Below are 27,732 nucleotides of genomic sequence, written 5' to 3' on the forward strand. Positions count from 1 at the left end.
TTTGGCGCTCGCACAGATCTGACGCTTCACCACCAGCTGAGAATCTCACAGATTTGTCTGAAGAAGCGCAAAGCGACATTTATAGAAATTGGCGCAGGGATTGGGGTACACACCGACCAATGACAGGATGGGAATAAACATAAATTACAGAGAAATAACAAAACAAACCCACAAAATAATAAAGTATAAAAAAACAAATGTGGGCGGAGCTCAGACCCCCCCCCCTCTCTCCTATCATAAGGCTTTCTTTCTAGCTGGCCTTACAATGGCCGCCTCTGTGTGTGGAGACATCGTGGACTCCTCCTCTACATTCCCCAGAGACATTCGGAACAGACAACAGGCGAATGTCATAGCAAACATGGCGGCGCCTTAGTCTGGGGACATCAGTGTAGGGAGATCTGACAGAACACCGTTTCTATTCATTAGTTATACAACTCCGAGCACTGGGAAACAAGCGGTTACCATAGCAACTGACCCCTCCCTAATGGTTATTGCATCACAGGAAGATTGTCCTTTCCCGGAAGCCGTACAGGAACCAGGTGTGTCACGTGTGTGCTGTATATAGAGCTGTATATATACTGTGTGTGATATATATATATATACTGTGTGTGATATATATATATATATATATATACTGTGTGTGATATATATATATATATATACTGTGTGTGATATATATATATAGAGCTGTATATATACTGTGTGTGATGTATATACTGTGTGTGATATATATATATATATAGAGCTGTATATATACTGTGTGTGATATATATATATATACTGTGTGTGATATATATATATATATATATATACTGTGTGTGATATATATATATATATATACTGTGTGTGATATATATATATAGAGCTGTATATATACTGTGTGTGATGTATATATACTGTGTGTGATGTATATATACTGTGTGTGATATATAGAGCTGTATATACTGTGTGTGATATATATATACTAGGAATTACAACAGTTTGTATATGTGCCTCCCACTTTTTAAGGGACCAAAAGTAATGGGACAGATTAACAATCATAAATCAAACTTTCACTTTTTAATACTTGGTTGCAAATCCTTTGCAGTCAATTACAGCCTGAAGTGTGGAACGCATAGACATCACCAGACGCTGGGTTTCATCCCTGGTGATGCTCTGCCAGGCCTCTACTGCAACTGTCTTCAGTTCCTGCTTGTTTTTTGGGGAATTTTCCCTTCAGTTTTGTCTTCAGCAAGTGAAATGCATGCTCAATCCGATTCAGGTCAGGTGACTTGGCCATTGCATAACATTCCACTTCTTTCCCTTTAAAAACTCTTTGGTTGCTTTCGCAGTATGCTTCGGGTCATTGTCCATCTGCACTGTGAAGCGCCGTCCAATGAGTTCTGAAGCATTTGGCTGAATATGAGCGGATAATATTCCCCGAAACACTTCAGAATTCATCCTGCTGCTTCTGTCAGCAGTCACATCATCAATAAATACAAGAGAACCAGTTCCATTGGCAGCCAGACATGCCCACGCCATGACACTACCACCACCATGCTTCACTGATGAGGTGGTATGCTTTGGATCATGAGCAGTTCCTTTCCTTCTCCATACTCTTCTCTTCCCATCACTCTGCTACAAGTTGATCTTGGTCTCATCTGTCCATAGGATGTTCCAGAACTGTGAAGGCTTTTTTAGATGTTGTTTGGCAAACTCTAATCTGGCTCCCCAATGGTTTACATCTTGTGGTGAACCCTCTGTATTCACTCTGGTGAATTCTTCTCTTGATTGTTGCAGGGTTCATACGGTCCTGGAAATCCTGGAAAAGTTTTGGAATTTTTAGATGACATTTTCCAGGCCTGGAAAGGTCATGGAAAATTAGGAAACACAGTAGGTTTTGGAAAAGTCATGGAATTAAATTACTGTGGGGGAGCGGTGGGGAGCGGATGCTTAATTATTTTATGAGAATTATATTGCCACATACTGTATTTACATTTCGCTGTATTAGCGTCCTTCCGGGTCCGCTGTATGCGTGTGCTGTCATTGGCCAACAGCAGCCGAAGACATGACCCAATGAGGCAGAGGGGAGGGCCGGCCGCAGTTTGCCTGGAGACACTGTGACTGGCTAGCAGCAGCAGTAACAGCCGGGAGATTATCAACCAATGAGGCAGCGGATCGGCCGCATGAACGTGATGATGACACGGAAGGGGGCGGTAACTGTTACTGCTGCTGCTAGCCAGTCACAGTGTCTCCAGGCAAACCGCGGCCAGCCCTCCCTGCTGCCTGATTGGGTCATCTCCTCGGCTACTGCTGGCCAGTGACTGACAGTAAGGGCAAACTGCGGACCCGGAAGGACACCTACCTGTACCAGTGCTATACGCTGAACGTAAAAATGCCCCCCCCCCTTAGTGCTCTTTAGCCCCCCCCCAGTGTTCTATAGCCCCCCCCCCCTATGCCCTTAAGCCCCCCCCCCGTGCTCTTCAGCTCCCCACAGTGCTTTTCATCTCTCCCCCCCCCCCCCCCATGCTTTCTGGTTCCCCCAGTGCTCTCCAGCTCCCTGGCTCCCCCCTCAGTGATTTCCAGTTCCCCCCAGACAGTGCTCTCCAGCCCCCCCCCTCTCCCCCTGTGCTCTCCATCCCCCTGGTTTTCCATGCTCCCCCCCCCCCCCGCGCCTTCTAACCCCCCTTAATTCTCTCCAGTCCCCCCCCTCCATGCCCTTCAGCTCCTCCAGTGCTCTCTGCTTCCCCTGTGCTCTTCAATCTTCTATCATGTCTGCAGTCTCTGACCTTCTCTTGTATCATGTCTGCAGTCTCTGACCTTCTCTTGTATCATGTCTGCAGCCTCTGACCACCTCCTGTATCATGTCTGCAGCCTCTGACCATCTCCTGTATCATGTCCTCAGTCTCTGACCATCTCCTGTATCATGTCTGCAGTCTCTGACCATCTCCTGTATCATGTCCTCAGTCTCTGACCATCTCCTGTATCCTGTCTGCAGCCTCTGACCATCTCTTGTATCATGTCTGCAGTCTCTGACCTTCTCTTGTATCATGTCTGCAGTCTCTGACTACCTCCTGTATCATGTCTACAGTCTCTGACTACCTCCTGTATCATGTCTGCAGCCTCTGACCACCTCCTGTATCATGTCTGCAGCCTCTGACCATCTCCTGTATCATGTCCTCAGTCTCTGACCATCTCCTGTATCATGTCTGCAGTCTCTGACCATCTCCTGTATCATGTCCTCAGTCTCTGACCATCTCCTGTATCATGTCCGCAGCCTCTGACTACCTCCTGTATCATGTCTGCAGCCTCTGACCACCTCCTGTATCATGTCTGCAGCCTCTGACCATCTCCTGTATCATGTCCTCAGTCTCTGACCATCTCCTGTATCATGTCTGCAGTCTCTGACCATCTCCTGTATCATGTCCTCAGTCTCTGACCATCTCCTGTATCATGTCCGCAGCCTCTGACTACCTCCTGTATCATGTCTGCAGCCTCTGACCACCTCCTGTATCATGTCTGCAGCCTCTGACTACCTCCTGTATCATGTCCGCAGCCTCTGACCACCTCCTGTATCATGTCCTCAGTCTCTGACCATCTCCTGTATCATGTCCTCAGTCTCTGACCATCTCCTGTATCATGTCTGCAGCCTCTGACCATCTCCTGTATCATGTCCGCAGCCTCTGACTACCTCCTGTATCATGTCCGCAGCCTCTGACCACCTCCTGTATCATGTCCGCAGCCTCTGACCACCTCCTGTATCATGTCCGCATCCTCTGACCACCTCCTGTATCATATCCGCAGCCTCTGACCATCTCCTGTATCATGTCCGCATCCTCTGACCACCTCCTGTATCATGTCCGCATCCTCTGACCACCTCCTGTATCATGTCCGCATCCTCTGACCACCTCCTGTATCATGTCCGCATCCTCTGACCACCTCCTGTATCATGTCCGCATCCTCTGACCACCTCCTGTATTATGTCCGCTAAATGTACAGTGTGTGTCGTAAAACGTTTGACATTTCGAACATGGGAGAGGCAGCGCTGTCTAGCCACGCTAAAGGTGCAAAGCACCAGTCTGCACCTGCGTGCTTGACAGCTTCTAATCTGATCGCTGGCTTTTTCACCCGTGCGCCTGAAGTGACACCAGCTTCCAGCTGCGGCAGCGGTGCTTCCATCTCATCCACTGTAAAACAAGGGACCATTTTGAGTCGCGCTGTATCCAGAAACGAAACCCTAACTGCAGAGGTACTGTACACTACAAAGATTGTCATTTATTTTAGTAAAAATATGCTGGTGTGACATGGATTTTCTTCTTATTTAACATGTATACATAGACATTTCATGAAACATTAGGTCAGGAATATTTACGTGAAGTCATGGAAAAGTCATTGAAAAGTCATGGAATTTTATTGGTGAAAATGTGTATGAACCCTGTTGTTGACTTTGACACACATACACCTACCTCCTGGAGAGCGTTCTTGATCTGGCACACATACACCTACCTCCTGGAGAGTGATCTTCATCTGACACACATACACCTACCTCCTGGAGAGTGTTCTTCATCTGACACACATACACCTACCTCCTGGAGAGTGTTCTTCATCTGACACATACACCTACCTCCTGGAGAGTGATCTTGATCTGGCACACATACACCTACCTCCTGGAGAGTGTTCCTCATCTGACACACATACACCTACCTCCTGGAGAGTGTTCTTCATCTGACACACATACACCTACCTCCTGGAGAGTGTTCTTGATCTGGCCAACTGTTTTGAAGGGTGTTTTCTTTCTCAGGGAAAGAATTCTTGGGTCATCCACCACAGTTGTTTTCCGTGGTCTTTCTGGGTCTTTTGGTGTTGCTGAGCTCACCGGTGCGTTCTTTCTTTTTAAGGATGTTCCAAACAGTTGATTTGGCCACACCTAATGTTTTTGCTATCTCTCTGATTGGTTTGTTTTGTTTTTTCAGCCTAATGATGGCTTGCTTCACTGATAGTGACAGCTCTTTGGATCTCATATTGAGAGTTGACAGCAACAGATTCCAAATGCAAATAACACACTTGAAATTAACTCTGGACCTTTTATCTGCTCCTTGTAAATGGGATAATGAGGGAATAACACACACCTGGCCATGGAACAGCTGAGCAGCCAAATGTCCTATTACTTTTGGTCCCTTAAAAAGTGGCAGGCACATATACAAACTGTTGTAATTCCTACACCGTTCACCTGATTTGGGTGTAAATACCCTCAAATTAAAGCTGAAAGTCTGCAGGTAAAGCACATCTTGTTTGTTTCATTTCAAATCCATTGTGGTGATGTATAGAGCCAAAAAGATTAGAATTGTGTCTATGTCCCAATATTTATGGGCCTGACTGTATATAGAGCTGTATAAACTGTGTGTGATGTATATACTGTGTACACTGGGGGAGGGGCGGTCATTGCTCTGAGCCAGCAGAGTTCAGGAACCATTCAGTCTGATCAATCATGTGATGTATATAGATCTGTATATACTGTGTGTGATGGATATAATCAGAGTTGTATCCATGGTAACGCTGTGTATAATCTCTCTCTTCTATATAGGATCTCCCGGAATTCCCCCCAATACCAGGAGATTGAACCCCCAGATCTGTGCTGTCACATCACTGTGTAATCAGAGACTCGGGATCGGTAATCTCTCATTTCTATGTCAGATATTTATATGAAATCCAACATGCAGGGCCGGTGCTAACACTAGGGGAACTAGGCAGCCGCCTAGGGCACAGCCATGGCCAGGGCTACATTACTCTCCTGTCACCTCCTCATCTCCGGTAGGTGTCACCTCTAGAGAGGGGGGCAGTGTGTATAGGAAGAGGGTGTAGGGTTAAAGGGGGGCAGTGAGTATAGAAAGGGGGTGTAGCATTAAAGGGGGGCAGTGTGTATAGGAAGGGGGTGTAGGGTTAAAGGGGGGGGGCAGTGTGTATAGGAAGGGGGGTGTAGGGTTAAAGGGGGGGCAGTGTGTACAGGAAGGGGGTGTAGGGTTAAAGGGGAGCAGTGTGTACAGGAAGGGGGTGTAGCAATAAAGGGGAGCAGTGTGTACAGGAATGGGGTGTAGCATTAAAGGGGGGCAGTGTGTGCAGGGAGGGGTGTTTCGGCTCTCTAGCTGAGATCTCGGTGGTATTTACAGCTGCCAGGCCAGTTGTGACGTCATAACGTTGCACCTGGGCCTCCGAGAGTCATAGAGAGTGCTGGGGACCGTCTTCCCCCGCCAGCAGATGCCTTTTTCGGCTCGCCGATCACACAGGCAAGCCAGTAGAAGCACCAGAGAGTGGCGGGGGCGGTGCGTCCCCTCCCCTGCCCTCCCGCCGCCTGTAAGAACAATCAAGCGGCTGAACCCGTTATGAAAAGACAGGATTGCTGGATATTTTGTTTAAGAGGGGTACCTCTAGAGGCTGCTAGGGGTTCCTTGAGCAATGAGTAATTTCTGCCTCTCAGGTGAGGTCCCCCTGACACCGTTGATCTTTTTAGCTATCTGTAAGAAGGGAAATCTTCCCAATGTCCATGAATGTAAGAAATTTTTTCAAGGGTTCCTCTGTGTTGAAAAGATGAAGAGAAGCTGTTCTACACCTTGAGCCAAGGTTCTGCCCCCCCCTCCCCCCCTCACCATGGTATGACTCCAGAGTGCTCCCATTGTGGATATCTGGCGCACCTCCAGCTGGGGACGCAGTCGGCTAATGTTCTGGCTGACAATGTGGTGCGTTGCCTAAGTTGGACTGCGTGTCCCCCTCAGCCATCGAATTTCTGTGTCCCTCAATAGGGAATTCCTCAACGTGGGATTTCAGTGCCTCCTGTAAAATCCATTTCTTAAGGAGCACAAGCCCCCCCCCCCCTTATCTGATCCTGCTCCTGATTCCTCCCCCCCTTTATCTGATCCTGCTCCTGATTCCCCCCCCCCTTTATCTGATCCTGCTCCTGATTCCTCCCCCCCTTTATCTGATCCTGCTCCTGATTCCCCCCCCCTTTATCTGATCCTGCTCCTGATTCCCCCCCCCCCTTTATCTGATCCTGCTCCTGATTCCCCCCCCCTTTATCTGATCCTGCTCCTGATCCCCCCCTTTATCTGATCCTGCTCCTGATTTCCCACCACACTGAGGCACACTGGGAGTGGGAGGAGTCATACCAGGCTGGTCACTGTGCCAATGTCCAATCCCTCCTGTAGGTGGCAGTATAACCCGAAGTCTCTGAATTCCGGTGTCCCTCCAATCACCTACAAGAAATAAATTTTATTGTAAATACAGAAATCTCATTTTATTATCTAGTCCTATTTTGTCTATGACCCCCCCCTCCCCCAATGTCTTCTCCTCAGTCCCCGCCTTCCTCTGTATACATCTGTCCCCATTCCTCTCTTCCAGTCCCGGGGTCACATGTCCTCTCCGGAGGTGACGGTGACGGTGCGATTGGTGCGATCCTTCCAGCATCGCAATTTCCGTCCGGTCGTCTATCATGGAGTGAATGTGGATCAGACGGTGGAGGAATTCATCCAAGACATAAAGAAAGGTGAGAGAAACATTACCCCCCACTTCAACCCCCTGGAAGATTTACCCCCCCTTACCCACTTCAACCCCGGAAGATTTACCCCCCCCCCCCTTACCCACTTCAACCCCAGAAGATTTACCCCCCTTACCCACTTCAACCCCGGAAGATTTTCCCCCTTAATGACCAGGCCATTTTTTGCGATTGGGCACTGCGTTACTTTAACTGACAATTGCGCGGTCGTGCGACGATGTACCCAAATAACATTGATGTCCTTTTTTCCCACAAATAGAGATTTCTTTTGGGGGTATTTGATCACCTCTGCGATTTTATTATTATTTTTTTTTTTTTGCGCTTTAATCACTTCTGGACCGCCCACTGCGTATTTATGTCGGTACTTTGACATTAAATACCGGGGTTATGGCTGCAGATAGCTGACATAACCCCAGTATTTTCTTAAACGGCGGGCGGTCCGCTTTCACATAAGGGTGGTCTGCTGCAGAATCCCCTTTATGGGAAGTGGGAGAGGTGTCCCCCCCCCCTCCCCCTCCCCCCCCTTCCACCACTTCCCCGTCATACATCACTTCCTAGCAATGGTTTTAAAGAGCCAAATTTTTCATCATAAAAAAAATGTCCTTTTTATTTATTTATTTTTATTTTTGCAGTGTAGATGTGAGGTCTTTGTAACCCCGGATCTCACATTATCACCGATTGTAACCTAACTGGTAAACAAGAAGGCCCAGTCCAGAAGGGGTTAAACACAAAAACCGCGAGAAGTTATAAAAGGAAAAAAAAATAAAAAATTTTTTACTTTCTGCTATAAAACATCCAAAAGAAATGTAAAAAATCGAATTTCCTCCTCAGTTTATTCCAATTTGTATTCTGCTGCATATTTTTGGTAAAAAAAAAAATCCCAATAAGTGAATATTGATTGGTTTACACAAGTTATTGCGTCTCCTAAGTGTGGAATATTTTTATTTATGTATTTTTTTTTTATTAGTAATAGCGGCAATTCAATTTTTTTTATTTATTTATTTTTTTATAGCAGGAATGTGACATTGTTGTGGACAAATTCAACACTGAGGGCCGGGTCACACTTGTGCGATGCGGGAAGGCTGCGAATATGCAGCGTGTTCCCGCATCGCACCCGCACCCTGGACAGTTCACACTGCCATATGCGATACGCAGGGGGTGTCAATTAAATGTTAACGACGCCCCCAGTTTGATCGCATATCGCAGTGCGGTCTGACAGTTCGCACAGGATCGGATCGCACAAGTGTGAACCACCATGCGATCCGATTCAGATGCGGCTGAAAAAAAGGGTCCTGTGCGTCTTTGGTGTGGGTACAAAGTGTATGGCTGAACTCGCATCCGCACCTCCGATCGCATGAAATGAAGGAGCAGTGCGCTCCGAATTACATGCGATCGCCGCAGCCGCACAAATGTGAACCAGCACTGAGTCCCGGTTCACACATATGCGGGAATCCTGCAAATCCATTGCGGGTTCCCACATCGCATTCAGCTCGCAGGCACTTCACACCGCCGTATGCGAATCGCTGGGGATATCAATACAAAGTTAATGACACCCCCAGGTCAGTTCGCATATCGCAGTATGAACGGTCAGAATCGGAACACATAGGTATGAAAACTCATGCGATCCAATTCTGGTGTGGACCCAAAAAAGGGTCCTGTGCGAGTTGTGTCCGAAAACGATGCAAATTCAGCATTTTTCTTTCTTTTTTGGTGGTATATTATTTCATCACCTCTTCAGGTTTTTTATTTATTGAGCTTTAAAAACAAAAAGGGCGACAATTTAAAAAAAAAAATATATATATATTTTTTACTTTCTGCTATAAAACATCCAATAAAAAAAAAAATGTAAAAACTCAAAATTTCCTCATCAAATCATCCCAATATGTATTCTGCTACAAATTTCTGGTAACAAAATCCCTATAGATGTATTATTATTATTATTATTATTATTATTATTATATTATTATTATACAGGATTTATATAGCGCCAACAGTTTGTGCAGCGCTTTACAATGTGAGGGAAGACAGTACAGTTACAATACAATTCAATACAGGAGGAATCAGAGGGCCCTGCTCATTAGAGCTTACAATCTAGAAGGGAGGGTCAAGTGAAACAAAAGGCAATAACTGTGGGGGATGGGCTGATGGAGAAAATAGAAGTATATTTGTTAGGTGTGGGTAGGATAGGCTTCTCTGAAGAGGAGGGTTTTCAGGGATTGTCTAAAATCTAATAGAGTAGGAGATAATCAGACAGATTGGGGTAAGGAGTTCCATAGGATTGGAGAGGCTCTGGAAAAGTCCTGGAGGAGAGTATGGGAGGAGGTGACAAGGGGGCTAGAGAGCCGGAGGTTCTGAGAGGAACGAATGTATTTTGATTGGTTTGCACAAAAGTTCAGGTCTACAAACTAGGGGAAAGATTTATTGTCATTTTTAATTTTTATTTCTATTTTTTTACTAGTAATGGCGGCAATCTGCGATTTTTTTTTTTTTTTTTTTTTTTTTTTTTTTTATAGCAGGAATGCGACATTGCAGTGGACAAATTGAACACTAACTGACCCTTTTTTTGGGGACCAGTGACATTAGTGCAGTGACAGTGCATATTTTTAACCTGGATTACTGTAGTAAGGACACTGGCAGGGAAGGGGTTAATATCTGGGGCGATCAAAGGATTAAATGTGTCCTTAGGGAGTGCTTTCTAACTGTGGGGGGAGGGGCTCTGACTGGGGGAAGACCGAGATCCGTGTTCCTGCTTATCAGACACACAGGATCTCTATCTTCCCCCTCTCACAGAACGGCCATCTGCTTGTTTTGGGAACGATCGCAGGTGGCTGGTGGACATCAGGTCCGCCGGACCCGCTGATTGGCTCCCCTTCTGTCCAATCAGCGTGTGGTCACGCCTCCAGTGGCGCATTGCGTGTCCCCTCCCCCCTAGTGGCTGTTGCAAGAAGTGACGTACAGGCACGTGATTTCACGCAATAAAACAGACCTGCTGCAGTACATGTATGTTAGGTGGTCGGCAATTAGTTAACCACTTACCGAGCAGCTGCCGCGGGTCAGCAGGTTCTTTTGAATCGCCATACTTGCAGGGGGGGGGGGGTCCTGGGGGCGCACGCCCACTCACCATCAGGGAAGCCAATCCATGGTTCCGCCGGGCAACCGCAATCGCTCCCTGTGAAGGGAGAACGGCAGTCTGCTGTTGTAAACACATCAGACCATTGTTCTCTCAGGAATCAGCACAGAGCTCCTCCTATTTGGGATCACAGGTCTCTGTGTAGATTCCATAAGCCCATCCCCCTCAGTTAGAAAACACCTCCTAGGCTCACATTTAACCCTTTTATTGCCCCCTTCCCTGCCAGTGTCATTAGTACAGTGACAGTGCATATTTTTAGCACCGATTACTGTGGTAATGTCACTGGTCCCCCCAAAAATGTCAGTTAGGGGTCCGATCTGTCCGCCGCAATGTCGCAGTCCTGCTAAAAATCGCGGATCGCCGCCATTACTAGTAAAAAAATAAAAAAATGACATAAATCTTTTCTCTAGTTTGTAGATGTGATAACTTTTGCGTAAACCAATCAATAAACATTTATTGGAATTTTTTTTTTTCAAAAAATATGTCGCAGAAAACAAATTGGCCTAAAATGATGAAGAAATTCGATTTTTAATTTTTCTTTTTCTAATGTTCTATAGCAGAATGTGAAAAATATTGTTTTCTTTTTTTCAGAATTGTCGCTCTTTTTTTTGTTTATAGCGCAAAAAGTAAAAATCGCACAGGTCATCAAATACCACCAAAAGAAAGCTCTGTTTGTAGGAAAAAAAGGACGTCGATTGTATTCGGGTACAGTGTCGCACGGCCGCGCAATTGTCCATTAAAATAACACAGTGCCGAATCCCAAAATAGGGTTATTAAGGGGGAAAATCTTCCAGTCCAGAAGTGATACAAAACTCACGCGGTGTCATTTCCATTCTTCTTTTTCTGTATGTGGGTGACGGCGCTGTCATTATTTTAATTTAAAAAAAACCATAGAAGTACTTTTTTCACTAATTGAGATCCAGCGGTCACATGACCCGGCTCTCTCTCAGCCTGTCTGCAGGGAAACATAAGCAGGAGGAGCTTTTAGTCACATGTTCAACATAAAAAAAACCAAAAACTTTGGAATGCAGAGTCAAAATAAAAAAAAATCCTATCAATAAACTGTTTTAAATTGTCATACAAATCTATATTTGAAATAAATCATTATTATTTTTTTTTTTTGCCAATAACACGGTGTGGGCAGATTTCTGCCTGTCACAGGCTGTGCCACGCCCCCTCCAGCCTGTGTCCTAGAATAAGAGGAAGGTGAAGCCTCCATTCATCTACATGTAATATCCCGCCTCCATTGTGTTTAGCTGGTTAGTGGGCATGGAGGAGGAGGGAAGGGCTGGGCTGTCATTGTGTACACGCCCACATGTGAGACTCTATAGTCACATGGGCTGCTCAGAGGTGATAGGGAGGAAATGCTCCGCATAGAAACTCACTGGGAACTGAGCATGTGCGGAGCTGCCACCACCGCTGCAAAATCCCCAACTGCATTGGGGACATGGAAAGGAGGGGGGGGATAGAGAGCAGAATACAGGAAAGCGATGTCATAGTGATGGACAGGAGGGGGAGATAGAGAGCAGAATACAGAAAAGTGATGTCATAGTGATGGACAGGAGGGGGGGATAGAGAGCAGCAGAATACAGAAAAGGGATGTCATAGTGATGGACAGGAGGGGTAGATGGAGAGCAGCAGAATGCAGGAAAGCAATGTCATAGTGATGGACAGGAGGGGGAGATAGAGAGCAGAATACAGGAAAGTGATGTCATAGTGATGGACAGGAGGGGGGGATAGAGAGCAGCAGAATACAGAAAAGGGATGTCATAGTGATGGACAGCAGGGGGAGATGGAGAACAGCAGAATACAGGAAAGTGATGTCATAGTGATGGACAGGAGGGGGAGATAGAGAGCAGAATGCAGGAAAGCAATGTCATAGTGATGGACAGGAGGGGGCGATAGAGAGCAGAATACAGAAAAGGGATGTCATAGTGATGGACAGCAGGGGGAGATGGAGAGCAGCAGAATACAGGAAAGTGATGTCATAGTGATGGACAGGAGGGGGAGATGGAGAGCAGCAGAATACAGAAAAGCGATGTCATAGTGATGGACAGCAGGGGGAGATGGAGAACAGCAGAATACAGGAAATCGATGTCATAGTGATGAGTATGAACAGCATGGAATACGCCATTTATTCATCGTTTTTTATGACGTGGGTTTAGTGACATTATAGGAAGTGTTGTGGCCGCCTCGTGGCTTCTCTCCATCCTATGCAGCCCCAGAACTAATCTGTGTTGTGCGGGGGGTGTATGACAGGTCCTCTTCACCTGTTCCCACAATAGACCTGCAGCTGATGTCCCCATCCCCCGTATCCATATCTCTGTAGGTAATGGTGTCACCGGTTTCTTTTCAGATGTGGCGGAGCGCGTTGGATTGCCCCCTCCATTTAAGAAGTACGCCTATGGTGAGTTCTCCTGCCGGATTGTCTCCTCCCCTTCCCTGGCCTCCTTTAGAAGGTGGAGCACAGAGGGGGGGTCCTGGTAATGTTGGACGTGTCCCTTACTTCTCTCTCTGTAATCTTCGCTGTACACATTGTAGTCTCACTCCTCACGCTCATACTTTTACATTGTCTTAAAGCCTAAGTGCAGCCAAAAAAAACACACAGAAAAATCAGCACAAGGGACCTGACTCAGTAGGATGTGTCCCTTGTACTGATTCTTCTTTTAGTAGAGAAGAAGAATCCACACAAGTGAAAATTCATAAGGAAAGCACAAGGATAAATCATAAGGGACTGTAAGTTATGTCCCTTGTGCTGATTCTTCTATTTGTGTGTTTGGCTGCATTAAGGCTTTAAAGTTCAACCCAAGCCAAGAAATCCAGGAAGGGTTGTCCGCCTTTTAGCTCTTTATTCAGAATAGATCTCCCTTCACTTCCCGTGTTGTCTGATACTCGTCAAATGGACAAAAAAGTTCCCAAATAAGGACACAGAGAGCAGATAAAAAGGTTTACACCAGGTTCCAAAGCGGCTGTGCTGTCCCCATCGGGGGAATTTCTCTTCACTTCCTGTCTGTGATGGATGTAGAGATTCTATGACTTCAGGGGTGAAACTGATCAGAAGACGGAGTCACAGCAGACGGCGGAGAGAACGTCTCTCTGACTTTATTTGGTACCAATAAAGTTTGTTGCGATGTAGCAAAGGAAAAAAAAAACCACAGTGGAGAGCGGCTTATGTGTTTATATTCCTGAATATACGGCCAACCCCGGAGATTGGGGGGTCTGTAGACGTGAGAGGTGGATCTTCTCCCGGAAGGTGAATGGTGGAAGGTGAATAATCATTCTGGTTTTATGTTTCTGCAGATACAATGAAGATCATCCACCAGGCGCACGGAGCCAAGGTCAGCACAGGCTCCGCCCATAACTGAAGCCTCATTGTCTTCTCATGTCACTTGTGTTTGTGTACTCATATTGGCTGCAAATTCCATAGCTCCACCAGTACCATAACTCCACCAGTACCGTAGCTCCACCAGTACCATAGCTCCACCAGTACCATAGCTCCACCAGTACCGTAACTCCACCAGTTCCATAGCTCCGCCAGTTCCATAGCTCCACCAATTCCCTAGCTCCACCAGTTCCATAGCTCCACCAGTTCCATAGCTCCGCCAGTTCCATAGCTCCACCAATTCCCTAGCTCCACCAATTCCCTAGCTCCACCAATTCCCTAGCTCCACCAATTCCCTAGCTCCACCAATTCCCTAGCTCCACCAATTCCATAGCTCCACTAGTACCGTAGCTCCACCAATACCATAGCTCCACCAGTACCGTGGCTCCACCAGTACCGTAGCTCCACCAATTCCATGGCTCCACCAGTACCGTAGCTCCACCAGTACCGTAGCTCCACCAGTACCGTAGCTCCACCAGTACCGTAGCTCCACCAGTTCCATGCCTCCTCTATTACCTTTGCTTCACAACTTCCATAGCTCCGTAACTCCGCCAGTGCCATGCCTCTGTCAATAGCATAGCTCCTCCAGTGTACCATAGCTCCACCGATTGCGGAGTCCCGCCAATTCCATAACTCCGCCATTACCATAGAACCACTACTTCCTATATTTATTTGTATGCAACTCCTTCATTCAGCACTCTGTCACGTATTCCCATCCCCCTGCCGGAATCCCCCACCGCAATCTTCATCCCGGCCTCCCCTCCAGCAAACTCTATTGGTTGTATATCCACTGTGCTGCGCTAATCAATAAATCATTCAACCAGATGTGAGCAATACAAATGGAAAGTAGTGAAAACAAATATATCTAAAAAGTCTGCACAGTAAAGGTGCATAAAGTCCGCACCCTGTGTGAGTATATAGAGTATATAGAGACATTCCACCGTAAGATCTTTACCGGTGTCACACCAGAATGGAGACTTACCATATGTGTCCGACCCTCTACAGTGTATGGTACAGGAATCCAGATCAACCACATCCCCACCAGTCCTCTTCACAATCCTCCAATGGCCTTTCAGCCTCCAGTCACACATGTTCAGAGGGAAACAAAAGAGCAAACGCTCCACATAGTGTAAGACAGTGTTTTTCAACTCCGGTCCACAGGGCACACTAACAGGCCAGATTTTAAGTATTACCTTGGGGAGATGCAGACTATAAGACTGCAATCAATGAGCAGCAAAGGATATCACCTGTGATATATTTTAGTTTTCTTGCAAACCTGGCCTGTTAGTGTGCCCTGAGGACCGGAGTTGAGAAACACTGGTGTAAGATCCCATAAAAAAACATTTTATTGTCATATATATATATATATATATTTATATTGCCCTTACAGGCTTCCACAGCTAAACATTAAAACAACAACTCCAGCCGGCTTATAGATCCTAATCCAAATCACTTCTGGTTGCATGATGATGTCAGCATGTAGCTCCGCCCTACGTGTTTCGTCACACGTGACATCTTCTGATTTGTATGAGCAGTCAGGCCATTGGAGGATTCTGAGGAGGACTGGTGGGGATGTGGTTGATCTGGTATCCTGTACCATACGCTGTTTATATTAGAGGGTCAGATCCATATGGGAAGCCTTCATTCTGGTGGAGGATCCTGGTTTGGTGTGACACCATTGAACATCTTCTGGTGGAATGTCTCTATATACTCTATATACTCACACAGGGTGCGGACTTTCTGTATCATTACTGTGCGGACATTTTAGATAGATTTGTTTTCACATTTTCTGTTTGTATTGCTCACGTCTGGTTGTATGATTTATTGATTAGCGCAGCACAGTGGATTTACAACCAATGAAGTGTGCTGGAGGGGGGCAGGGATAAAGATGGCGGTGAGGCACTCCGGTGGGGTACACGGGGTGGAAGTATGATGAATATCTCAGTGTGTTGGCTACTTTTTCATTTTTATTGACACGAGCGCGGTTTTCTTTTCACATTTCATTGGTTAAATGAAGGTAAGGGTTTGTTGTACACGTTGTTCTTCCACATAGTAAACCCCATACACACGGCCCCCACCGGATGGATCAGGTGTGCAGTAATTGGGTCCTAAAATTAAATCTTTGACGCCCAAAATCATTAAGATCTGCACAGAGTGCTGTCTCCTCCACTCTTCCAGGGATCCTCTGGACCCGGACGCATCCAGCTCTGAGAATGCACCTCTCTGTAGCTCACTGAGGTTTGCACATTTCACACTGGGACATCACAAGTCTCACACCATCAATGGGAACTGCTTTACCTGCCAAAGGATTTTTAATTCTGTTGAGCCAGTCTTGTGATCCACACAGCACAGCCAGGTCTGTGACCTCCTCTATGTTCTGGTTTAGCTCTGTAGACCAATCTTTGTCTGCGGCCAGGTGATTGGAGAATAAATTGGCATCATCATCATTGGCTCCTTCACTGTCCAGTGAGCAGCAGGTGACACCGGAGACTGTACAGGTGGATTGGGAAGTAGAGGTGTCACCGGCTCTGTGGGGTTCATTGGACTGTTGAGGAGAATTATCGATCCCTGGTCAGGTGAAGCATTTCATAGATTGGTATCTCAGGTGGGTATTGATCGGTAGACATGGTGTGTGTTTATTGAAAATGACAATTCTAAATATCTTCTCTCCCACTGCCGATGTGCAGTCACGTGAGCTCCCTCTGCTGGCTGACGTCAGAGGGGAATCTTGGCCCCTCCCACTTCTCTCCTGAGATCGGGAAAGGAGAGCAGAGGGGGGTCATGTGACCGGATAGCGGCAATGTGAGAGAAGGTATTTAGCCTCATTTTTAAACAACACACCCTGTAGTTTGTCTTTAAAAAGCAGAGGGGACACCAATAAGTTATTAATGTCACTACAACCACTTTAAAAACAACTTTATAGCTCCAGCATGAATGTGGACACTCCACCCATACGCTGTGTGACATATTTCACCCCCTGCTGGAGAGTAATTATAGAGCCTACATTTAGTAGGAAGGGAAACGCACCAGAGGAGGTTTTCGGGTGGAGAGTCCGTATTTGTATTGGAACAATAAAAGTGGTTTTAAGCCATTTGAGAAGTTGTGTGATTCATGTAATACTGTACTGGAGGAGTGTCTCACCTGTAACACACACATACCGACCAATCAGAAGTTATCTGTCTTGTTGCTATGGGATACAACACTTTACATATTATCACTTTAATAAATCCGCTCCGCAATGTTGTGACTCTCCCGAGGTGTTCATGTGGATTATCTCTGTTGCAGACCAATGAGCTGGTGGTTGGCCTGGAGGACGATGATAAGCTGATCCTGCGCAGTGGACAGACCCTGCGGGAGGCCGGCGTAGGTGAGATCTGCTTCCTTCTCTGCTCATCATTTTTCTATGGAAGAACTGCGAGTCCCACAATGTGGACCCCTCATTGTATGGGGAGGAGAGGGGGTCCCATTGCTCGCGCCACCTTGGGGGGGGGGGGGTTCTCCGGTTAGTAAAGCTGTGGCCGGCTCTGCACAGGATGGAGGTTTCAGGTCACAGAGGATCCGATCTGATCAGAGTTCTGCCTATGTTGTGTGATTGGTGATATGACGGAGGATCCTCGGTGTGGGATTAGTGATATAGCGGAGGATCCTCGGTGTGTGATTAGTGATATGGCGGAGGAGCCTCGGTGTGTGATTAGTGATATGGCGGAGGATCCTCCGTGTGTGATTAGTGATATGGCGGAGGATCCTCGGTGTGTTTAGTGATATGGCGGAGGATCCTCGGTGTGTTTAGTGATATGGCGGAGGAGCCTCGGTGTGTGATTAGTGATATGGCGGAGGATCCTCGGTGTGTGATTAGTGATATGGCGGAGGAGCCTCGGTGTGTGATTGGTGATATGACGGAGGATCCTCGGTGTGTGAGTAGTGATATGGCGGAGGTTCCTCGGTGTGTGATTAGTGATATAGCGGAGGATCCTCGGTGTGTGATTAGTGATATGGCGGAGGAGCCTCGGTGTGTGATTGGTGATATGACGGAGGATCCCCTCGGTGTGTGAGTAGTGATATGGCGGAGGTTCCTCGGTGTGTGATTAGTGATATAGCGGAGGATCCTCGGTGTGTGATTAGTGATATGACGGAGGATGCTCGGTGTGTGATTAGTGATATGACGGAGGATCCTCGGTGTGTGATTAGTGATATGACGGAGGATCCTCGGTGTGTGATTAGTGATATGGCGGAGGAGCCTCGGTGTGTGATTGGTGATATGACGGAGGATCCCCTCGGTGTGTGAGTAGTGATATGGCGGAGGTTCCTCGGTGTGTGATTAGTGATATAGCGGAGGATCCTCGGTGTGTGATTAGTGATATGACGGAGGATGCTCGGTGTGTGATTAGTGATATGACGGAGGATCCTCGGTGTGTGATTAGTGATATGACGGAGGATCCTCGGTGTGTGATTAGTGATATGACGGAGGATCCTCGGTGTGTGATTGGTGATATGACGAAGGATCCTCGGTGTGTGATTGGTGATATGACGGAGGATCCTCGGTGTGTGATTAGTGATATGACGGAGGATCCTCGGTGTGTGATTAGTGATATGACGGAGGATCCTCGGTGTGTGATTAGTGATATGACGGAGGATGCTCGGTGTGTGATTAGTGATATGACAGAGGATCCTCGGTGTGTGATTGGTGATATGACGGAGGATCCTCGGTGTGTAATTGGTGATATGACGGAGGATCCTCGGTGTGTGATTGGTGATATGACGGAGGATCCTCGGTGTGTGATTTACCTTTAAAGCATTTGGGGCCCTTTTCTCACTGCTCTGCAGCAAAATTACTGGAAAAATGCATATTTGTTTTTGCCACAATTTTTCAGAGTTTAAAATGCGTTTCTGGTGCGGTTGCCTGCACCTGTGAAAAAATGGACATCGAAAAAGACACCAAAAACGCAAATTGTGGTGCATTTTTGTTTTAACCGCAATTTTGCTATGATTTCCAATCATTTCAATGGGAAGCTGCGTTTTCAGTGCGGCTTTCAAAATGCAGCAATCAGGACTTTTCAAAACTCATCGCCGCCACAGTGCAGTGGTGTGAAAAGTCCTAAAGGATTTAAAGGGAACATTTTTCTTGCAAGGTTAAAATGCAGGAAAAACATATCAGTGTGAAAGGGGCTTTAGGGCTCATTCATTCGGGTGAATAATTCCCTGGATGCACCTGCAGGGGCTGCATGGACGCATATCCTAATCTGACATGTGGGCGGGAGCACACAGGGGGGGGGGGGGGATTTACTAAAATTGCAGTGTGCAGAATCTGGTGCAGCTGTACACAGTAACCAATCAGCTTCCAGCTTTTATTGTCAAAGCCTAATTGAACAAGCTGAAGTTAGAAGCTGATTGACTCACCTACATATCTACAGCAGATTTTACACACTTCAGTGTCTGCATTCAGATCCTTGCACCCTTTCCTGCCGCGTGCCAAACTTTGCTATGCGATTGTGTCTGTGCAGATGCTACGTGTGCATCCGCTTCTATGGGCTGCCTGCAGATCTGCATGGAGGAGGGGATTATTCACCCGTATTAAGGAGCCATTTTGGGTGAGACAAAAAAAATCTGTATTCAATGTACTTTCCCCTCCCTCTGAGGTTGCATGTTCCAAAGGGGAAAAGGTTTTTGCTGCCTCTGTAGATTTTTATTTTTTCCTAACATTGTAAGCTATGTGCGGTGCGTGTTCCTGTGCGCTGTGCGTGTTCCTGTGCGCGGTGCGTGTTCCTGTGCGCTGTGCGTGTTCCTGTGCGCGGTGCGTGTTCCTGTGCGCGGTGCGTGTTCCTGTGCGCTGTGCGTGTTCCTGTGCGCTGTGCGTGTTCCTGTGCGCTGTGCGTGTTCCTGTGCGCGGTGCGTGTTCCTGTGCGCTGTGCGTGTTCCTGTGCGCGGTGCGTGTTCCTGTGCGCTGTGCGTGTTCCTGTGCGCTGTGCGTGTTCCTGTGCGCGGTGCGTGTTCCTGTGCGCTGTGCGTGTTCCTGTGCGCTGTGCGTGTTCCTGTGCGCTGTGCGTGTTCCTGTGTATGCTCCTGTGCTTGTGCGCTGTGCGTGTTCCTGTATATGGTAGGTATTACCATGTTTAGTTGGTATTCCAGAGAACGGCACCAATCAGGGATCTGGGTTTGCAGGATGCCAGGAATTCCTGCTGGGATTAGGATTGGTGACTGCCTGGGGTGAGGGGGGCATTAGAGGTGGAGGATGGCGAGGTCTCTGCTAATCCTTCCTGTGTGATCTGCAGTCAGATGAGGATTTTATCGTGATAGATCCTCATCATCCTCATCATCCTCCTCCTCGGTTGCTCAGTGTCGGTGCAGTGTGTCATAATACAGAGTAATAGGAGGTATATACAGTACTAAACAATCCTCAATTGATATATAAAGAGGCAGCCAATACTATATAGCAGATATAGAGGAACAAGAGGCTTGTTCTGTACAGTGAACGCTGAATAACTGTCCAATCCATACAGTACATGACACTTCTGGTTTGAATGCTTTCTCCACCGTATTATTTATTATCTGTGCTGCTAATGAATGACAAAATCCCCCTATAGATGTCCAATATCTCCCGTCCTATTGAACAGAGATCTCGTTCTGTCCTGAGTGCAGTAGGCAAGGATGACCAGCAGAGGGTGCTATGTGCCTCCTTATACCTAGGAGACGTCCTGAGTGCAGTACACACAGATGGCCAGCAGAGGTCGCTGTGTGCCTCCGTATACCTAGGAGACGTCTTGAGTGCAGTACACACAGCCAGCAGAGGTCACTGTGTGCCTCCTTATACCTAGGAGACGTCCTGAGTGCAGTACACACAGATGGCCAGCAGAGGTCGCTGTGTGTCTCCTTATACTGAGCAGTGATGTTGTCCCTTCTTGGCTGCAGTACACACAGATGGCCAGCGGAGGTATCTCTGGGAGGGGGGGTTGCAGCATGTGAGCAGCTGGCGGAGGGAAATGTCAGTTTGTCTGCAGGGAGAAGATAGACACAATCTGCTGCGGGCTACACAATTGTTTTGTAGCGTGTGAGGTGGGGTGTGACTATCTTTGTTGGCGGAGGGGGGGGGGGGTAGAGGAAAATCCGCCCTATATTGAAGAAAGTGACCCTAAAGTATTCAGTTTATAGGCGAGAAATAAATCCCACGGCTCTTCAGTTTTGAGGTTTCATGCAAACATACAACCCCTCCCCTCCCCCCCCTTTCCCCATCATGGAGTCCCTTTAAGGAAGTTTTCTTTGACCTCAGGGAAACCTCCTCATAGACGGTTGTCACCAGAGCGGAGTCAGTTCACTAAGCTTTACTGCATGCGGTGAGGGTATTCTGTCACTCATTTGCATAAATTATCGCATGCGGTAAATTGGGTCCAATTCATAAAAAATAAAAATGATTGTGATATTTACCAGGAAAAAAATGTGCCGATAAATCTCTCTTATTGGGTATTGCTGGCGGTACCACATGTGGAGGACCCCCGCACTGCTTTATGACAAATAGCTGGTTGCTAAGGAGTGGGCCGGGATGACGGCCACCGCGTCCCTAACAACGGATGACTCATCAACTGTCATTGGACTTCCCCACTGACCGCTGAATGTAAAAAAAAAAAATAATAAAAATTATGAAAAAAAACCCCAGCGTGGGGTCCCCCCTAAAATCCATAACAGATCCTTATGCGGGCATCCAGCCCGGCAGGTCAGAAAAAGGGGGTGGATTAGCGCCCTCTTCCCCTCCTGACATGGGGGAGTGGGTACTTTGGGGCAGGGGGGGGGCTCTGCCCTCCCCACCCCAAAGAATGTTGTCCCCATGTTGATGGGGGGCAAGGGCTTCATCCCCACAACCCTGGCCTGTGGTTGTGGGGGGTCTGTGGGCAGGGGGCTTATTGAAATCTCAAAAGTAACAAGAGGGCCCCCCAGATCCCGCCTCTCCCCCATGTGAATGAATTTAGGGCACTTATTAACCAATAAAGTGAATAAAGACAGGAGGCGGGTTTTGACAATTCCTTTATTAAAAAAACAAAAAAATGAAAGTCCCCTGATGTAGATTTATGGTAATACACGACCCCCGCCGCACCCCCGGACCCGAAAAAAGAACCCAACAAAAATTCCACTCCCAACTAATGCTTCAGCGCTCCGCCTTCTCCGCCATGTGACAGTTCTTAAATAGGGAAGGGGCGGGGCAACCCTTTGATGTCACCTGGTGGCCGCACCCCTTGTGACGTCACCGACCAGTACATGCTGGGTCGGTGATGTCACAATGGGGAGGGGCCATCAGGTGACCTCACCCGGTGCCCCCCACTCCTTTCCTATATAAGAACTGTCACCCAGCAGAGCAGACAGACTGCAGGAGTGTGGGCACAAATGGGGGGTGACTCCCAACAACACAGCAAATGGGTTTCAACCTTTTCCAGAAAAGTTCTGTCTTTTAGATTCTTCAATCCCCTTCTCTCTGGGATCTCAGTCTCTGATCCCCCGGATCTCAGTCTCTGATCCCCCAGATATCCTGGACTCCCAGAGTATCTGCCAATCATGTCAGACGGTGTGGAGTATCTGCCCGTTACGTCGGATGGTGTCATGTATCTGTCGGTCTGCTGTATGGTATTTGATACCTACCGGCCATGTTGGATGGTGCGGAGCCCCTGCTCGTCATGTCAGGCGGTGTGGAGTATCTGCCGGTCATGTTGGGCCTTCGCTTTTCTCAACCTTTTTTGCCCCAGAGGAACCCTTGAAACCCATTTCAGGTGTCCTGGGAACCCCGCTAGGATTAGTCCTTCAGGAGTTATAAGGGAAATGCCCCTGACATTGGTTGTCGGTGGAAGGAATGACCACTTACAGTGCTGCTTGGAATTCCCCCATTACAGTTGGCCAACCTGGAACTATGAAGATACCATCAGATGGGAGGCCAACCAGCTACAGCTCAAGGAACCCCTAACAACCTCTGGAGGAACCCTGACTTCATGTTGTAAGATGTGGAGTATCTGCTGATCTTGTTGGATGGTGTTGAGTATCTGCCAGTTACGCTGGATGGTTTCAATTTTCTGTCAGTCATGCCGTTTGGTGTTGGATATCTGCCGGCCATGTTGGGCATTGTGGAGTATCCGCCCGTTGTGTTGGACAGCAGTCTTTTTCAAAGTTTTTAACCCAGAGGAAACGGGAAAGTGAAATACCCCTGGCATTGGTGATTGTGGAAGGAATGACTCCCTACAGTGCTGGTTGGAAAGCCACCTTTACAGTTAGCTAGGACTAGAAGACCGCATCAGATTGGGACCTTAACCAGCCACAGCTAAAGGAATCCCTAGGAACTTCTGGAGGAACCCTAGTTGTAAATGCCTGTTGTACGGTGTTAAGTATCTGCCCATCATGTCAGACCTCAGCCTTCCTAAACCTTTTCTACCCCAGAGGGCTATAATAATTTTCAGGTGTCAAGGAACCCTGACTAAGATTAGTCTATTGGGGGTCATAAGGGAAAAGCTCCTAACATTGGAAGTCAGTGGAAGGAGTGACCACTTACAGTGCTGGTTTGTATGCCACCCTTACAGGTGGCCACCCTGAAACTATGCAGGCATCATCAGATGGAAGGTCAACCAGCCACAGCTCAAGGAACCCCTTACAACCTCTGGAGGAACCCTAGAGCTCCACAGAACCCTGGTTGAGAAATTCATGTTGCATGTTGTATGATGTGGAGTATCTGATGGCCATGTTGTATGATAAGTATCTGCCAGTCATGCCGGACGGAGTTGGGTTTCTTTTGGTCACGTTGGACAGTGCTGGGTATCTGTCAGTCATGCTGTATTGTGTTGGATACTGTATCTGCTGGTCATGTGGGATAGTGTTGAGCATCTGCCCATCTTGTTGGAACTCAGCCTTTCTTAACCTTTTTCCCCTAGAGGAACCCTTGAAGTAATTTTTAGGTGTCAATGGACCCCCTACCAAAATTAGTCCATCAGGAGTCATATGGGAAATACCCCCGACATTGGTGGTTGTGGAAGGAATGACCACTTTCAGTGCTGGTTGGAAAGCCATCCTTACAGTTGACCAACCTGGTCAAATATCCACAGTTCAAGGAACCCCTGGGAACGTCTGGAGGAACCCTGGTTGAGACGTTCATGTTTTTTACTACATGGAGTATCTTCTGATCGTGTTGTATGGTATTGGGTATCTGCCGGTCGTGCCGGATGGTGTGGGGTTTCTGTCAGTCATGTCGTATGGTGTTGGATATCTGCCGGTCATGTTGGATGGTGTGGAGTATGTGCACGTCGTGTTGGATGGCATCCTTTTTACCCCAGAGGAACCCTTCAGGGGTCATAAGGGGAATGCCCCTGACATTGGTGGTTGTGGAGTGAATGATCCCTTTCAGTGCTGGTTGGAAAGCCACCATTACAGTTGGCTAAGAGGAACCCTGGTTGTATGGTGTTGAGCATCTGCCTGTCATGTGGGACCTCAGCCTTTTTTCTTTTACCTGAGAAACCCTTGGAATTATTTTCAGGTGTCAAGGAATCCCTCTAAGATTAGTCTATCATGAGTTTTAAGGGAAATGCCCCTGACATTGCTCAGATTGGGACAGCAACTAGCCACAGCAGAAGGAACCTCTGGAGGAATCCTAGTTGAGAATGCCTGTTGTACGTTGGTGGATATCATCCAGTCCTTGGATCGGTACATCTGCTGGGCGGGATGGTCAACTAGCCACAGCTGGAGGAACCCTAGCGTTCCATGGAACCCTGGTTGAGAATGGCAGTGTTGAGTATCTGTCGGTCACGTCGTACGGTGCTGAGTATCTGTCGGTCACGTCATACGGTGCTGAGTATCTGCCGGTCACGTCGTACGGTGCTGAGTATCTGTCGGTCACGTCGTACGGTGCTGAGTATCTGCCTGTCCTCGAATCGGTACGTCTGCCGGGCGGGATGGTCACGGGTTAAGTTGTCTGCGCTGGCCGCTTCCTGTGTGACGCGTCAGGAATGAATAAGTTGTGACTGGGGTTCCAGGGAGCAGGTCCTTGACCCGGCGGGGTGACAGCGCGGTGACTGCTCAGACGTCTGTGTGCGTGCCGCAGCCGCGTTCGCTCCCAGGTGGGTAATTAGAGGCGTTTGAAGGGAGCGCAGGAGCCGCTAATTTGTGCTTCACTTTGCATATTTCTTCAGCCGTATGAATTAAACATCAGATGAGCGCCGGCATGAAACACCTCACCCATCCCCCAACCACCGCCAGGACCGGGGCCAGAAACACCGCAATCCGGTAGGACAGAGATGGCAGAGAGATGGGGGGGATGGGTATATTGTGCTAAATACAGCAAGTGTAGATGGGGTGTAGGAGCGTGCCATCTGCATCGTGCGGTATCCCATAGCAACCAATCGGAAATTAGAGATTTAATTTAGGGACTTATTGTTTTATAAAACGCAGATTTGGAGGGCCGTCAGCTTTGTCTTTCCACTGATGGAACAGGCAGATATGCAGGATGGTCATCCTGACTTCACTGGCTGCATGCTTCTAGGCCAATGAATCATAAAGTATCAAAAACCAAACTTGTATCTACTTTGGAAGGAGTAAGAAAGGGTTAAAATTCATTTGCATCCCATTGGGGAGATTTCCCTTCATTCCTGTCTCAGAGACACAACAGGAAGTGATGGAATGCCCCATCCTTAGGTGTCAACATTGAGAGATTTGCCCTCTATTCCTCTTCTGGTGACACCTCAGAACTTTGGATTTTCCATAACTTTGTGTCTCTGTGACAACCAGAGCATCTCCCCAGTGGGGACACCGAGCAGTAAAAACATGACAGGAGGTCGACTCCTTCCACGTTCTACCCAAAAGTAATAAAATAAGATTTGGGCTTTTTAATCCACTTTAAGTTGTAGAGTCGGGGTAAGCATAGCCACCCAGAACCTCTATTGTCAATAAGATCATAAGATGGCACCTGACCCAACCCCCCATAGGATGTGACCCATAGATATGAGAGCACAGAGACCGCTCTGGTGTTGAAATGTCCTCACAATCAGAAGGGTACAGGTTAGGTCCGTAGTCCCGACAGCTGTACAATTAGAAGAAGGCAACCGCACACCAACCTTGCCTTCTTCTAATTGTACAGCTGATGTGACCCATAGGCAATAACCTGTGACTCTATGCCTATAGAATGGCCGGACCCCCATAGGATGTGACACATAGAAAAGGACCTATGACCCTATGCCCAAAGAATGGCCTGACTGCCATAGAATGTGACCCATAGAAGATGACCTGTGACTCTATGACTATAGAATGGCCTGACCCCCATAGAATGTGACCCATAGGAGATGACCTATGACCCTATGCCCATAAAATGGCCTGACCCCCATAGAATGTGACCCATAGAAGATGACCTATGACCCTATGCCTATAGAATGGCCGGACCCCCCATAGGATGTGACACATAGAAAAGGACCTATGACCCTATGCTCAAAGAATGGCCTGACTGCCATAGAATGTGACCAATAGGCGATGACCCGTGACTCTATGCCCATAAAATGGCCTGACCCCCATAGAAGATGACCTGTGACCTTATGCCCATAGAATGGCCTGACCCCCATAGGATGTGACCAATAGAAGATGACCTGTGACCCTATGCCTAGAGAATGGTCTGACCCTTTCCCCCCCCCCCCCAATCAATGTGACCCGAAAGCTAATAGAAGATGATCAGACAACCAAAGAAGATGGCCTGTGATCCTATGCCCATAGGGTGACCTGTGACCCATAGCAAATGACTTGACACCCATGGGATGTGAGCTGGGGCCCTTATGCCCGTAGATTGACCTGCTACCCATTGGATGAGACCTGTGACCTCTAGAAGGTGACCTTCTGCCCATGGGATGTGACCTATTGATGATGACCTGTGACCCTAAGCCCATAGAATGACCCGCCACCTTTAGGATGTGACCTGTGACCCATAGAAGATGACCTTCTGCCTATAGAATTATCTGCTACCCAAAGGATGTGGCCCAATGCCCATAGGATGACCTGCCTCACTTAGCATGCGACCTTATGCCCATAGATTGATGTGACACCCATAGGATGTGACCCATAGGTGACCTGTGACCTGCTCATAGGATGTGACCCATAGAAGGTGACCTGCCAATAGATTGAGGTAACCCATAGAAGGTGACCTGCACCCATAAGATGTGATCTGTGCCCCATGGTGACCTGTTGCCCATAAAATGATTTACCCCCCATAGAAGGTGACCTGCTCATAGGGTGTGACCCATAGAAGACGCCCGGCCACCCATAAGATGTGGTCCAATGCCTATAATAAGTGATCTGTGCCCCATGGTGACCTGTGACCTGCTCATAGGATGTGACCCATAGAAGGTGACCTGTGACCCATAGAAGGTGACCTGTGACCTGCTCATAGGATGTGACCCATAGAAGGTGACCTGTGACCCATAAGATGTGATCTGTGCCCCATGGTGACCTGCTGTCCATACAATGATTTACCCCCCATAGAATGTGACCTGACTCCTCAGGACGGCTTCTCCTGAGGTGGATTTTTGGGGTGTGGTGGGCGGAGTCTAATCTCTCCTCTTCTTCCTCCGCAGTCCATGAGACGGAAGTCGCCCTCTTCTGTGACGCCGACTACAGAGAGTACAAGAAGAATCCCGTCAGCAGCTGGTGACCGGAATGCTCCGCCCCCTTCTCTGGCCCCGGAGGATTCTGGGAACTCGC

General features: G+C 47.7%; 1 protein-coding gene across 1 annotated transcript; it reads left to right on the forward strand.

Annotated features, from left to right (window-relative positions):
* The first annotated feature begins 445 nt into the window (after positions 1-445).
* LOC309559221 (UPF0538 protein C2orf76 homolog) lies at positions 446-27,732 on the forward strand. The gene is made up of 6 exons (XM_082262441.1): positions 446-539; positions 7,372-7,516; positions 13,012-13,062; positions 13,956-13,993; positions 17,323-17,404; positions 27,606-27,732. Exons 2-6 carry the CDS (start codon positions 7,384-7,386, stop codon positions 27,680-27,682), a joined length of 381 nt encoding a protein of 126 aa, XP_082118567.1. The 5' UTR covers positions 446-539; positions 7,372-7,383; the 3' UTR covers positions 27,683-27,732.

This window comes from Pelophylax lessonae, assembly GCF_965119305.1.
Source record: "Pelophylax lessonae genome assembly, chromosome: 6".
NCBI classification, from domain to species: Eukaryota; Metazoa; Chordata; class Amphibia; order Anura; family Ranidae; genus Pelophylax; species Pelophylax lessonae.

Coding starts and splice junctions, on each gene's coding strand:
- LOC309559221 (XM_082262441.1), top strand. CDS start 7,384: ATGTCCTCTCCGGAGGTGACGGTGACGGTGCGATTGGTGCGATCCTTC. Junction 13,994..17,322: donor ACCAGGCGCACGGAGCCAAG/GTCAGCACAGGC, acceptor TCTCTGTTGCAG/ACCAATGAGCTGGTGGTTGG. Junction 17,405..27,605: donor CCTGCGGGAGGCCGGCGTAG/GTGAGATCTGCT, acceptor CTTCCTCCGCAG/TCCATGAGACGGAAGTCGCC.